Raw genomic sequence first — 15,119 nt, forward strand, 5'->3', positions numbered from 1 at the left:
CACATGGCCAGTGTGACAAAGCTGCATCTGGCGAGAGCCAGAGCCGCACACGGAAACGCCGTTTACCTTCCCGCCAGTAAGCGGTCCCTATTTATCTACTTGCACCCGGAGGTGCTTTCGAACTGCTAGGTTGGCAGGCGCTGGGACCGAGCAACGGGAGCGCACCCCGTCGCGGGGATTCGAACCGCCGACCTTTCGATCGGCAAGCCCTAGGTGCTGAGGCTTTTACCCACAGCGCCACCTGCGTCCCTAATGACCTTAGCTGGCCTCTTAGGTGTCCTCATCAGCATCCCAAAAGAATGAGCTCCATCGCAAGATCTGCAACTAAGAGATGGTGCCCTCCCAGATAATGGGCGGACATTTCCTCACCCGCCTCCGCTCTCTAACACCTCCAATGGGTTTTCTGCTCACCGGCCAGCATGGAACTCACTCCTCCTGGAAGCAGTGATGGTCACCAACTTGGATTGCTTTAAAACAGGATTTGGCAAATCAATGGAGAAGGCTACTAGCCATTATGTCTATGTTCTGCCTCCACAGTCAGAGGCAGCAATGCCTCTGAATACCATTTGCTGGAAACCACAAGCTCTCTGATATCGTGCATTTTGTCTGGGTGCAAAAGCTTTGCTCCCGGTTCACAATCCAAAACCCTGAGCCGCGTTCTCCAGTTCTTCCTTTTCCCCGAGGACTCAGCAAAGACACGCAACTGAAGAAGGCAGGAAATAAACTGTGTGAAGTAGCCTGAGGAGGATGGAAGACTTGAGAGGGATGACGGAAGGGGTGCGTGGAGAGATAAAGGGATGTGCGAGAGATTAAAACCTTTTCTGGTTTTTGTTCTTTCAGCTGACAGTCAGGAAGCTGGAGATCTCACAGCCTTCTCGAAGATTATCCCATGGGAAGCAGCTGGAGACTCCACCACTTTGAATGTTTCGGAGACAGCCCATCTTGGCTTAAGCATGGAAGAGAATTACCTCGCAAGGTGGGATGGAGACAGAAGCACTCTGTTTTCGCACATTTCAAGGTCCCTCCAGATGGTCTCCCACACCCAGGAGACTGATGGGATGACTAGTTACAAAAACAAGTTCTCAGCTGTGATGGCAGGAGCAACGGTCCTGCAGGCACACCACTGTTGTGTGAACCACATCCTTGCCAATGACACCGGCTATTGCTCTGCACTAGGGATGCGGGTGGCGCTGTGGGTTAAACCACAGAGCCTAGGGCTTGCCGATCAGAAGGTCGGTGGTTCAAATCCCTGCGACGGGGTGAGCTCCCGTTGCTTGGTCCCTGCTCCTGCCAACCTAGCAGTTCGAAAGCACAACAGTGCAAGTAGATAAATAGGCACCGCTCCGGCGGGAAGGTAAACGGTGTTTCCGTGCGCTGCTCTGGTTCGCCAGAAGCGGCTTAGTCCTGCGGCCACATGACCCGGAAGCTGTATGCCGGCTCCCTTAGCCAATAAGATGAGAGCCGCAACCCCAGAATCGGCCACTACTGGACCTAATGGTCAGGGGTCCCTTTACCTTTTATTGCAGTGCACTAGGTAAAGGTAAAGGTACCCTTGCCCGTACGGGCCAGTCTTGACAGACTCTGGGGTTGTGCGCCCATCTCACTTAAGAGGCCAGGGGCCAGCGCTGTCCGGAGACACTTCCGGGTCTCGTGGCCAGCGTGACATCGCTGCTCTGGCCAGAGCCAGAGCCAGAGCCAGAGCCGCACACGGAAACGCCGTTTACCTTCCCGCTGGTAAGCGATCCCTATTTATCTACTTGCACCCGGAGGTGCTTTCGAACTGCTAGGTTGGCAGGCGCTGGGACCGAGCAGCGGGAGCGCACCCCGCCGCAGGGATTCGAACCGCCGACCTTTCGATCGGCAAGCCCTAGGCGCTGAGGCTTTAACCCACAGCACCACCTGCGTCCCATTGCAGTGCACTGGGTTGGGCTAAATTCCGAACAGGATCAGGCTGATTTAGGGAGATCTGGTGGAGAAAGCCTCGGATCGCTCTGGGCTGGGATGCACCAACCGAAGCAATCTGGGGCTGTTGGAAAGCAGGAGAGGCAGGCAGCCTCTGCAAAGAGCAGCATGGGGTTGTTTGCAAAAGGGCTTTTAAACAGCCCTGCACTTCGCTTTGGCTACATGCCAGGAACAGTCAACTGAAGACATCTGAAGGCAGCCCTGTTTAGGGAAGCTTTTAATGTTTGACAGACTATTGTATTTTAATCTTTTGTTGGAAGCCACCCAGAGTGGCTGGGGACACCCAGCCAGATGGGCGGGGTATAAATAATAATAAATTATTATTATTACTCCGCTGGCTGCATTGGTCTCCTTCTATGGCATGTTTTACTTATCACACCTATATCCTACCTTTTTCTCCAAGGAGATCAAGGTGACATACGTGGTTTTATTCCTCCTCAGCTAATCCACACAACAACCCTGTGAGGCTGAAGTAAGTAAGTACCGTATTTTTCGCTCTATAGGACGCACCCGACCATAGGACGCACCTTATTTTAGAGGGGGAGAACAAGAAAAAAAATTCTCCCCCTCTCTGCACAGCGCCCCTTCAGTGAAGCGGCAGGAGAAATGGAGGGGGCACCTACCCTTCCGTGAAAGGAACCCGAAGCCTCCGGAGCACACCTGGAGCTCCCGCCACGCTTCAGGTGGCTATCTTTGGAGTCTGGAGAGTGAGAGGGGTCGGTGCTCACCGACCCCTCTCGCTCTCCAGGCTTTAGCGAAAGCAACGCGAAGCCTCCGGAGCGTGGAGGGAGCGCTCCCTCTGCACTTCGGAGGCTTCGCGTTGCATTCGCTCCTTAAGACGCACACACATTTCCCCTTAAATTTTGGAGGGGAAAATGTGCATCTTATACAGTGAAAAATACGGTAAGTAAATTTTTATTTATACCCCGGCCAAGACCAGGCTCAGGGCAACTAACATCAACTGTCAAATACATTAAACCACAGTCAAACAATTGATTAAAATACAGCTTAAAAATTAGAATCAGGATAAAATTAAATGACTGCCCATGAGAGGCAGTGACAGGCCCAAATGAGCTTCATGGCTGAGTGGGGATTCAAACCCTGGGCTCCCAGGTCCTAGTCTGATACTCTAACCACTACACCACACTGGCTCTCAGGTTCCCTGCAGGACTGAATCCTCCACTCAGCAGGTCACCAGCTCACTGAGGGGAATGCAGTAGCGAAGGAGACCCCTGGAGTGAGCAAAGGGTTCAGTCCTGCCCAGTGTGGTTTGTGTGCATGTTCCCCCGCTGAGAAGAAGCACCTCCAGCCAAATAGCACCATGGGGCTGTTTAAGCCTTGTTGAAATAAACCCTGGACTGCTGTATCATAGTATCGTGGGGTCATCTAGTCCAACGTCCGCCCTGCAAAAGTGGTGTTGTGGGCTTCACGCCCCCTCCACGTGATTGAGGGAATCCCTGGCCGCGTCACCTCCTGGTCAGCCAATCGGCTGGCTCAGGGGGCGTGGCCTGCCCTATTTAACGCAGGCACAGCTGGGGATCTCCCTCTTTTGCCGCCTCCAGCTGCTCCGGTTTCCCACCCTCCCGCCCTTTAAGGTTTTCGTCCTTGACCTTGCTATGGACCTCGGTTGGTCGCCGTTGAGGGGCCTGGTAGGAATTTCTTCCACTTGGCAAATTGGCACCAGCCACTTGGTTTTCGCCTACCTCATAGCAATCGTCACAACTTTCTTGGTATTGGCGGTTAGGCATTGGTATGGCTATTGTTTTGTAGATGAAAGAGGGGAGGTAGCGCCATCACCTGCCCCGCATATTGAAGGGTAGTCCGTTAAAGGATTCCAGGGGCTATGGCCCTCTCCGAAGCCTAAGGAGGTGAGGGCCTAAGGCACACCCCTGATCGATGACCCTGGGGGAATTCCTAGTTGATGTGCATCAGCAGGACTCCCCCTACTGGTGGTTAACCCTTCCTAGACCCTAGACTTCAAGCGGACGGGCTGAAGCCGGATATAATCAGATAGGACCAATGCCTAAGCCAATAACGCTCATCACCTGTAACCAATAAAGTTGTGGCCTTATTTAGCCCATTGTTGTTGTTGTTTAGTCGTTTAGTCATGTCTGACTCTTCGTGACCCCATGGACCAGAGAACGCCACACACTCCTGTCTTCCACTGCCTCCCGCAGTTTGGTCAAACTCATGTTAGTAGCTTCGAGAACACTGTCCAACCATCTCATCCTCTGTCATCCCCTTCTCCTTGTACCCTCCATCTTTCCCAACATCAGGGTCTTTTCCAGGGAGTCTTCTCTTCTCATGAGGTTGCCAAAGTCTTGGAGCCTCAGCTTCAGGATCTGTCCTTCCAGTGAACACTCAGGGCTGATTTCCTTCAGAATGGATCGGTTTGATCTTCTTGCAGTCCATGGGACTCTCAAGAGTCTCCTCCAGCACCATAATTCAAAAGCATCCATTCTTTAGCGATCAGCCTTCTTTAGGGTCCAGCTCTCATTTCCATACATCACTACTGGGAAAACCATAGCTTGAACTATACGGACCTTTGTCGGCAAGGTGATGTCTCTGCTTTTTAAGATGCTGTCTAGGTTTGTCATTGCTTTTCTCCCAAGAAACAGGCATCTTTTAATTTCGTGACTGCTGTCATCATTCTCAGTTATCATGGAGCCCAAGAAAGTAAAATCTCTCACTGCTTCCATTTCTTCCCCTTCTATTTGCCAGGAGCTGATGGGCCCAGTGGCCATGATCTTCGTTTTTTTGATGTGGAGCTTCAGTCCATATTTTGCACTCTCCTCTTTCACCCTCATTAGCCCATTAACCTTAAGAATTGTGTCATGTGTCTTTATTTCCCCTGGGGGTTGGGAACCCGCCACGCAATGCAGGAATTGCAGCTTAAGAATCCCTGACAGATGGCCATCCAACCTCTGCTAAAAAACCTCAAACTCCACTTCCTCGTTGCGACTTACTGCTGGCTTGTTCCTGCCCCATTTGCAGGAAAAAATGGAATCGCAGGCAGCCATTATTATTATTATTATTATTATTATTATTATTATTATTATTATAGATAATCTTTATTGATTTTATGATTACATACTTTACATATACACATTACTTTACATTTACATTTACTCCTAAGAGTTGACTTCCTCCTTCCATCTTCTGGCTGGCTTTTTTATGTCGTCTCTAAGTTTTTCGCATTGGCTTTATCGATTTTGTATATCGTTGTTCTTCTCTCAACTTTATCTGTACATTGTCTATTTGTATATAGGTAAAGGTAAAGGTACCCCTGCCCGTACGGGCCAGTCTTGACAGACTCTGGGGTTGTGCGCCCATCTCACTTAAGAGGCCAGGGGCCAGCGCTGTCCGGAGACACTTCCGGGTCACGTGGCCAGCGTGACATCGCTGCTCTGGCGAGCCAGAGCCGCACACGGAAACGCCGTTTACCTTCCCGCTGGTAAGCGGTCCCTATTTATCTACTTGCACCCGGAGGTGCTTTCGAACTGCTAGGTTGGCAGGCGCTGGGACCAAGCAGCGGGAGCGCACCCCGCCGCAGGGATTCGAACCGCCGACCTTTCGATCGGCAAGCCCTAGGCGCTGAGGCTTTAACCCACAGCGCCACCTGCGTCCCTTGTATATAGACACTGTATTATTATTATTAATAATAATAATAATCAAACTTATATAGCATCCTTCATCCGCAGGGCAGTTTACAGTAATTTTGCTATAGGCAAAAATCCCTTTCTCGTGCTGTTTGCAACATTTCGGGAAGCTATCCTGTGTCCCTGGCCATCCTTGCACGTTCCGTACGGAAGAGGTTGGGGAGGCCGTGTCACAGGGAGCGGTGCATGCAACCTGCGAGAAGGAGAGAGGGCTGGTTTCTCTTCCCCGGCACACCAGCCACATGGCTTCCACAGCAAGACACTTTGAGTGGTTCTGCCTTCAGGGGTCTGTTTTCTAGCAGGAAACAAGGCTGATCCCTCCGGGACCCGTTTATCACTTTCCTGACAAAGCCATTGTTAATTGCATTCAGATTGCAGTTTTCCTCACCCAAACCCTCTTCTGTCTCTCTCTCCCCCCCCCCCAAACTCCCAAATGTGTAGCTTCATGGGAAACAATGTCATTTGCCTTGTCTGTTGCGGTGTGTGTGTGTGTGTGTGTGTGTGTGTGTGTGTGTGTGTGTGTGTAAAGGCACTTTCCTCTTTTGCCTGTGCAACAACACACACACACACACACACACAGAGAGAGAGAGAGAGAGAGAGAGAGAGAATAAAACCCCAGAAAGGGGCAGCTGGGAGTTTTCTCAAATGGACATCATTATTACCACAGATGAGGCGAGGCATCCAAAGGATATTAGACAGCCTGGAAAGAGGCCAAAACACAAGGAAGGGGGCTTTTTCTTCCTTTTTCTTCCTTTTTCTTCCTCCCCTCTTTCCTTTTTCCTTTCTCCTTCTGTGATGGAACTCCTATTTGAGGACTTCCCTGGCTTTTTTCTGGCCCACATAGGACCAGTCTGGATAGCTGGCCTTGGTGAAAATTTGACGTTTTCATCCCCCAAAAAAGTTTTTGATTCGAGTTCCGACTGAAATGAGGATGCATTTTAATGTTCTATTTTAATCTTGTTAAGTTGTGGGTGAACATATCAGATGACACAGCTATTCTTCAGACGGCTCTTGCTTATTCACAGGCCAGAACAGAACTGAACTGAAGGGTTCAGCCACCCTGCTTATATAGAGCTCCACTACAACGCAACTGTAACAACTTTCTGTAACTATCCAATCACTGAACGTCACTTTCAATCCCTTATTTGCATATGTGGACCTGTGTGAAAACTATCTACAGTATCCCCCTGCTGGCCCAGGGTGAGAACTTCAGTACATAACAAATCTTGTTTTTAAGTTGTATTTCAATCAATTGTTTATATATTACCTGGTGTTAGCCGCCCTGAGCCCAGTCTTGGCTGGGGAGGGTGGGGTATAAATAAAATTTAATAATAATAATTTTTCTCAGCCCAACGGCCACATAACTTTCTAGGCAATCTTCAGGGGGCGGGGCCACATCCCATGGCTGGGCGGAGCCGGAAGCAAAAGTGGGTGGAGCAATGAGTGAAGTTCACCTACTCAAACCATCTCTCCCTCATCTTCATCCATGCAGGCAAGAAGGATTATCCAAATTCAGGGGTACATTCTATTATTATTATTTTTTAAGATATTTATTTGTTTTTTAACAGAAAAGAGAAAAAATAAAAAAGAGAAAAAACATCAGAAAAATACAAAACAACAAAAACAATCACAAACATAGATCAAATAAGAAAAAAAAAGTTAAACATAAAAACTCCAATTTTTAGGTTCGTATTTACATAACTTACTTTTTTGACCTCCTCACACCTCCCTTTTTTGTGTTCCTCTTTGTTCAATCAGATACAGCAAATCCTTACCCTTTTTCAAAACTGGTTTCCAATTATTAGAATCGCTTCTATTATGTCTCCTCTTTATGTTTAAACACCTTTAACATATTATTTACTTTGACATAATATAACTTTAATTTTTCACCATTTTTCTATTACATTTTAGCATACTTCTTAACACTATATCCCTTGTGCCATATTATTTTTATATCCAGCATCATTTTAACATTCATAAACTTTGCAGTGTTTCTGCAGATAGGTCTTAAACTTTTTCCAGTCCTCTTCCATCGCTTCTTCTCCCAGGTCTCGGATTCTGCCCGTCATTTCTGCCAATTCCATGTAGTGTATTACTTGCATCTGCCATTCTTCCAAGGTGGGCAAATCTTGTGTCTTCAGGGGTACATTCTAGAGGGGCAAAAAGAGGAGATTGAAAAGGAGGGCCAGGATGGGGTGTAACCTGGGGGGAGTCCCAGGGGCCAGATAATGAGGGCTGAAAGGCCGCATGAAAGCCCCCAGGGCAGAGGTGCTCCATCGTTGCCACAGCAGGTCTTGCAAGATGGTCCATATCAGCAAACAGTCCTAAGAACTGAAAAGGGAAGTGACAAAGGAATGGAAGAACAGCCTGCTGGATCAGGCCAATGGTCTAATAATAATAATAATAATAATAATAATAATAATAATAATAATAATTTTTTATTTATATCCCACCCTCCCCAGCTGAAGCTGGACTCAAAGCGGCTAACAACAATAAAAGTAACACAGCATTCTAAAATCAATTCGTTCTAAAATCAATTCAAAATCAAATGAATGGCATCCATTGGGCTAGAGTTCTGTGAGGATTACCAAAGGGGGGTCAGGCTGTGCCTTGGCCAAAGGCCTGGTGGAACAGCTCTGTCTTGCAGGCCCTGCGGAAAGATGTCAAGTCCCGCAGGGCCCTAGTCTCTTGTGACAGAGTGTTCCACCAGATCAGAGCCACAGCCGAAAAAGCCCTGGCTCTGGTTGAGGCCAGCCTAACCTCCCTGTGGCCTGGGACCTTCAAGATGTTTTTGTTTCAAGACCATAAGGTCCTCTGTGGGACATACCAGGAGAGGCGGTCCCGTAGGTGCGAGGGTCCTAGGCCACAGGGTTGTGGGCCCTGTGGGGTGCCACAGGGTTCTGTCTTGGGCCCGGTCTTATTCAACATCTTTATCAACGACTTGGATGATGGACTCAAGGGCATCCTGATCAAATTTGCAGATGACACCAAACTGGGAGGGGTGGCTAACACCCCAGAGGACAGGATCGCACTTCAAAACGACCTTGACAGATTAGAGAACTGGGCCAAAACAAACAATGATGAATTTTAACAGGGAGAAATGTAAAGTATTGCACTTGGGCAAAAAAAATGAGAGGCACAAATACAAGATGGGTGACACCTGGCTTGAGAGCAGTACATGCAAAAGGATCTAGGAGTCTTGGTTGACTACAAACTTGACATGAGCCAACAGTGTGACGCGGCAGCTAAAAAAGCCAATGCAATTCTGGGCTGCATCAATAGGAGTATAGCATCTAGATCAAGGGAAGTAATAGTGCCACTGTATTCTGCTCTGGTCAGACCTCACCTGGAGTACTGTGTCCAGTTCTGGGCACCACAGTTCAAGAAGGACACTGACAAACTGAAACGTGTCCAGAGGAGGGCAACCAAAATGGCCAAAGGCCTGGAAACGATGCCTTATGAGGAATGGCTAAGGGAGCTGGGCATGTTTAGCCTGGAGAAGAGGAGGTTAGGGGGTGATATGATAGTCATGTTCAAATATATAAAAGGATGCTGCATAGAGGAGGGAGAAAGGTTGTTTTCTGCTGCTCCAAAGAAGCGGACATGGAGCAATGGTTCCAAACTACAAGAAAGAAGATTCCACCTAAACATTAGGAAGAACTTCCTGACAGTAAGAGCTGTTTGACAGTGGAATTTGCTGCCAAGGAGTGTGGTGGAGTCTCCTTCTTTGGAGGTCTTTAAGCAGAGGCATGACAACCATATGTCAGGAGTGCTCTGATGGTGTTTCCTGCTTGGCAGGGGGTTGGACTCGATGGCCCTTGTGGTCTCTTCCAACTCTATGATTCTATGATTCTATGATTCTATATAGGGCCTTAAAGGTTAAAACCTTTAACCTGATCCTGTACTCCACCGGGAGCCAGTGCAGCTGGTATAGTACCGGATGAATGTGATCTCGCAGCGAAGACCCCATAAGGAGTCTCGCCGCGGCATTCTGCACCCGCTGAAGTTTCTGGGTCAGTCTCAAGGGCAGCCCCACGTAGAGTGAGTTACAATACTCCAGTCTGGAGGTGACCGTCGTGTGGATCACAGTGACTAGGTCAGGGCGAGAGAGGTAAGGAGCCAACTTACCTGTCTGGTCCATCATCCTGCTCACACAGTGGCCAACCAGATACTGTAAAGCAGGACCCAAGAACACGCTCCCCTCCTATGGTTTCGAGCAAATTGTATTTGGTAGACTTAACGCCTCCAACTGTGGAGGCGGAGAATAGCCATCATGGCTAGAAGCCATCTCTAGTCTTCTCCATGCATTTGCCCAACCTTCTTTTAAAGCCATCCAAGTTGGTGGCCTTCACTGCCTCCTGTGGCAGTGAGTTCCATAGTTTAACCTTGCACTGCGTGAAGAAGGACTTTCTTTTGAAACAGCTTCCTATGTCCCTCTGTTGATGTTCTTCATATACAGGCTAGAAGACAACCTCAATGAAGGGCTCTCTAGTGCACCCACCAATATACGGTGGTACCTCGGGTTACAGACGCTTCAGGTTACAGACTCCGCTAACCCACAAATAGTACCTCGGGTTAAGAACTTTGCTTCAGGATGAGAACAGAAATCGCCCTGCGGCGGCGCAGTGGCAGTGGGAGACCCCATTAGCTAAAGTGATACCTCAGGTTATGAAGAGTTTCAGGTTAAGAACGGACCTCCACAATGAATTAAGTTCTTAACCCGAGGTGCCATTGTATTAGGTTCCTATGTGGTTGGGACCTGAAAGACATACTGGACAACAGTGTTCCAATGTGCAACAGGAGGTTGAGAGCAGCCATTTAAATTCCCCACAGTGCCTTGGGGAGAAGCTACTTCGTGGATGTGGTAGGAAATTGGCATGGGGACTGTGAGACCTAGATGGTGGGCATTTCTTGGTGGTCGGGAAATTCAAGCCAGCATCCATGGTGGGTTTCGCCACTGCCCTGGGACTCCCAGTATCTACCAGAGAGTGCTTTTCACTGGTGCAGATGATGATCATGTGACCCTGCTCATGTATGCATTCCGTTTATATTCAGTCTCTCCCCCCCCCCCCTGTTTTATTCTCACAACAACCCTGTGAGGTAGGTTAGGCTGAGAGGCAGTGACAGGCCCCAAGGTCACCCAGTGAGCTTCATAACTGAGTGGGGATTCGAACCCTGGCCTCCCAGCTCCTAGCCTGGCACTCTAGCCCCTATGCCACACTGCCCCAATGGCATCTGAGACTCAAGTTGCCGCGCCTGACCAGGAAAAGCATTGATTCAGGCTAATAAGCATTCTCAAGATTTGTGTGCAATTCCAGCCTTTATTTCATACCATTGTTAAGCTTGCTTATAATATATATATATAATATATATAATATTTATATATAAAGTAGAATAGGGGGAGGGGAAAGCATCGGATATATTTTCATAAATATTTCTGTATGTTCCGCATACAAAACAAAATATGTACATCTGCGAAAGATAGTGGTTCTGTGCTGGGATTAATCCTGGCAGGAACGTGTGCAGCCTGTCCCAGTGTTTTTAGCGAGATCTGCCAATAAGGAACAATGTCAGTGTCTGAAATTCATGCATATCCTTCTGTGGGGGTCTCAAGACTCTTCATCTGTAGCTAGCATACACACCCAGACATGCACCCCCCCCCTCCAGAACCAACTGCAGTGAGACTCAGGGTACCAGCGAGAATTCTTTAGTTGTGATTCCTGCTGGTCAGGGGGTTGGCAGAGATGACCTATCTCCACACCTTTCTCTTCCCTGGCCTAGCAGAACCACCCACAGCTCAGGTGTGCCCAACACAAACCTTTCTCCTTGTCTGTGGTTGGGTATAAGCAACATTGCCGTTCATGAGAGGGCAAGGCTGAGAATAATAGGTAAAGGTAATGGGACCCCTGACCATTAGGTCCAGTCGTGACAGACTCTGGGGTTGCGGCGCTCATCTCGCTTTACTGGCCGAGGGAGCCGGTGTACAGCTTCCAGGTCATGTGGCCAGCATGACTAAGCCGCTTCTGGCGAACCAGAGCAGCGCACGGAAATGCCATTTACCTTCCCGCTGGAATGGTACCTATTTATCTACTTGCACTTTGACGTGCTTTCTAGCTGCTAGGTTGGCAGGAGCTGGGACAGAGCAACGGGAGCTCACCCCGTCGTGGGGATTCAAACCGCCGACCTTCTGATCGGCAAGTCCTAGGCTCTGTGGTTTAACCCATAGCGCCACCCGTGTCCCTGAGACTAATAGATAGTCAGGGATGAATATTCTTCGCGGTTTCCTGCCAAATTCCCAAGCTATACCCTTCCCCTTCCCAAACTCTTCCTTCCCCTCTCTTGCATGAAGCAGCCACGAGAAACCAGCTCCCACCATGTAAGGTTTAAAATCCAAAGCCATCCTTGTAAATCTGAAGAAACTATAAGTAAAGAACTGTTTTTTCCTTTACCAACGAGACTTCTCTGTGTTTTATGAACTTTTTTAAGCAATGCAAGTGATGTGTGAATGAGACAGATTGAGGGACTGGCTAGATCCAGCTTCCAAGCTTCGAACTCGGCTATACAGTGGTACCTCAGGAGTCGAACAGAATCCATTCCGGAAGTCCGTCCGACTCCCGAAACAGTCCGAGCAGCCAATCGGAAGCTGGGGAAGTCGCGTCGGACGTTTGGGTTCCAAAGAACTTTTGCAAACCAGAACATTCACTTCCGGGTTTGTGGCATCCGTGAGCCAAAGGCGTTCGGCTTCCAAGGTACGACTGTACAGTGGTACCTCGGGTTACATACACTTTAGGTTACATACGCTTCAGGTTACAGACTCCGCTAACCCAGAAATAGTGCTTCAGATTAAGAACTTTGCTTCAGGATAAGAACAGAAATCGGGCTCTGGCGGCGCAACGGCAGCAGGAGGCCCCATTAGCCAAAGTGGCGCTTCAGGCTAAGAACAGTTTCAGGTTAAGAACGGACCTCCAGAACGAATTAAGTACTTAACCTGAGGTACCACTGTATAACTATATTTTTTTTTTAAAAAAAAAAAACAACCACAAAATCTGCCATGTGGTTTTCCTCAACGCATCACTTGCCGTGGTTATTTTAGGTCCCATCTGTGCTACACACTTACAGCAGTGCCATGCCACGATTCCCTGCTTAGGAATAATAACAGCTTAACTTTGGGTACCAATCCAAGATTATGCACATTCCCACCCATATCTTGCCACCATGAGTGGGACGCATGAGATTGTCCTTTGCCGCCGAAGCTCTCCTCCAAGGTGGATCGATGCAAGGATCAGTAGCTGGCAGGTCTGGGGCCAGGGCATAAGGAAGAGCCCTACTGGATTGGCACGAAATCTCAGCATCCTGATCCTGGGAGTGGTCCACCGGGTGCATCCCAGAATCCAACAAAGACAACAGTTGCCATCCCTGACCCTGTATTCCCAGCAACTGGTATTTCGAGAAAGAACCTGGAGGCTCCACTGACTTTTCACGGCTGACAGGGGTGAAGCCAGGCCTGGCGTCGGCACCCAGCATGCTCAGGCAATTGCCAGGGCAACCCCAAAGTGCCCATTGGTGCTGATGTTGGTTGCTGGCATCGTTTTCTTTTGTTTGGCTTTCTTTTGCACGACAAGTGTGCCGTGATGCCAAGGTGGCAGTCGCTCGCCCCTTTCAGGACTTAGAAGCATTCTAGAGAAAAGAAGGCAGCGTGCAGCTACAGCCTCAGGGGCGCGCTCTGCTTTGCAGTGTGCCCGCTGACCTCAGAAAAATATCAAAGCACAAGGGTCTCTTCCCCACTGCCACCTCATAAGCTTCCTTGGGGAGACCACCAGTATGCAAATGGGGATCCCCCAGAGGACACTGTGCCCAGGGCTCCCAGAAACCTGATGCCAACTCTGGGGGGAGGCTACCCTCCAACTGCCCAGCCCCAAATCTAAAGCTGGGGGAGGTAGTGGTTGCTGCAAGTGTAGGACTTTGAGCACTTCCAGATGGCCTGCTTATTGAGCATGCATCTTGATTTGCCTGCAGGGAGGTTAGGCATCCAGCAAGAGCTCTTCCCCATCACTGGGAGAGAGTGTGTTTGCTGCACACTCATCTTTGGGAGAGAGTGTGTTTGCTGCACAAGACTGCTAGATCGGTTCCAATTGTGCAGCCTGTCTTTGCTGGTCTGCAACTACCCACAAAACTAAGACAGCATGGAGGTGCCCTAAGTCTCTCACGTGTTGTTCTTGATGTTTGTGCCCTCCCCCCCTGCCAATTCAGATGCATGGCTTACCGCCTCCTTCTGGACATGCTCTGCAAGCGCAGGAGCCTCTGAGCAAGGCATACAGGAGAGAAGTGAAGAGAAAGTGAGAAACATCGTGAAATTCACAACAGCGAGAGCTCCACTTTGAAGAACGGGGCTCGATCCTTGCCTACTCCTTTCTGCTGCGTCATCAGCTTCTCAAAGCAACCGTGTGTCAAAAGCAGGGTTTCCCAAACTTGGGTCTCCAGCTGTTTATGGACTACAACTCCCATCATCCCTAGTAGCAGGACCAGCGGTCAGGGATGATGGGAGTTGTAGTCCAAAAACAGCTGAAGACCCAAGTTTCCTGGTCAAAAGCAATCGCTGACACCAGGCACAGTCACTCAACCCTAGAAGGATGGGGAAAACGGGGGCAAAATACTATGGGGATCTTTGACGGCACTCCCATCCAAAAAAAGAACGATGTTGTGAAAAGGGAACCAGTAGAGAGAGAGGGAGAGAGGGAGAGGGAGAGCCTCTGCAGTAAAACACTGTAGAATTTCCTTTGTCCGCTATCAAATGTCATGTTACATTACAACAGAGAAACAAAGGCTCTCCTGTATTGACTTCCATGTGTTTTTATCCCATTCCTGGCAACCCGCTTCCCATTCCCCAGCCCATAGCACACACAGAAGGCACTCAGTGGCCACGTATTGAACAATAACAAGAAGGCCGGTTGTCCACTATATAAGAACCGAGTTTGGTCTTTGTGGTTGTTTTGGCAAGGCAGATTCCAAGCGCCAACACCTGTTTGCCAGCTTAAGCCATGCCGTCCTCCATGGATTGCGAAAGATGCTTCCCCAAAGGTGACAATTTATGAAATGTCTGGTCATTCCAGTGTTGTGATGGCTTTCCAACAGTCTTGTGGGTTTTTTGTTTTTTTAAAAAAAGCAAGGCAAATATTGTCCAGGGTTCGGAAAGCTTTTCTCCTGTCCGAAAAGCGCTGGGAAATGTGGTACAGATGTCTCAAGTCTGTGGGCCCAGAGGGGAGTCGAGTGCCGCAAGAAGGGGGTCTCACTTGCACACGTATCTCTCGACAGTCCTCTCGCATTTTTTGCAGGTGACGTAGCAGCACCAGTGGTACTTGCAGTGGCAACGCTCCACCACCTTGTCCATGTAGGGGTTGTAGCCGCGGCCGCAGCACATAAGGTCACAACTGTCACTGCCGTTGGAGGTCTTGTTGCATTGCCTGCAAGACAGAAAACGTCATGAGCTTGGGATGCCAA

General features: G+C 49.0%; 1 protein-coding gene across 1 annotated transcript in view; it reads right to left on the bottom strand.

The window, feature by feature from the left end:
• Positions 1 to 13,712: 13,712 nt before the first annotated feature.
• WNT11 (Wnt family member 11) overlaps positions 13,713 to 15,119 on the bottom strand; it is a 63,566-nt gene continuing 62,159 nt past the window's right edge. Inside the window, exon 6 of the mRNA XM_079974028.1 lies at positions 13,713 to 15,082. Coding sequence (XP_079830154.1) covers positions 14,908 to 15,082 — 175 coding nt within the window. The 3' untranslated portion in view covers positions 13,713 to 14,907. The remainder of the gene's footprint in view (positions 15,083 to 15,119) is intronic.

The sequence above is a fragment of the Podarcis cretensis genome, assembly GCF_951804945.1.
Source record: "Podarcis cretensis genome assembly, chromosome: 4".
In the NCBI taxonomy this organism is placed as follows: domain Eukaryota; kingdom Metazoa; phylum Chordata; class Lepidosauria; order Squamata; family Lacertidae; genus Podarcis; species Podarcis cretensis.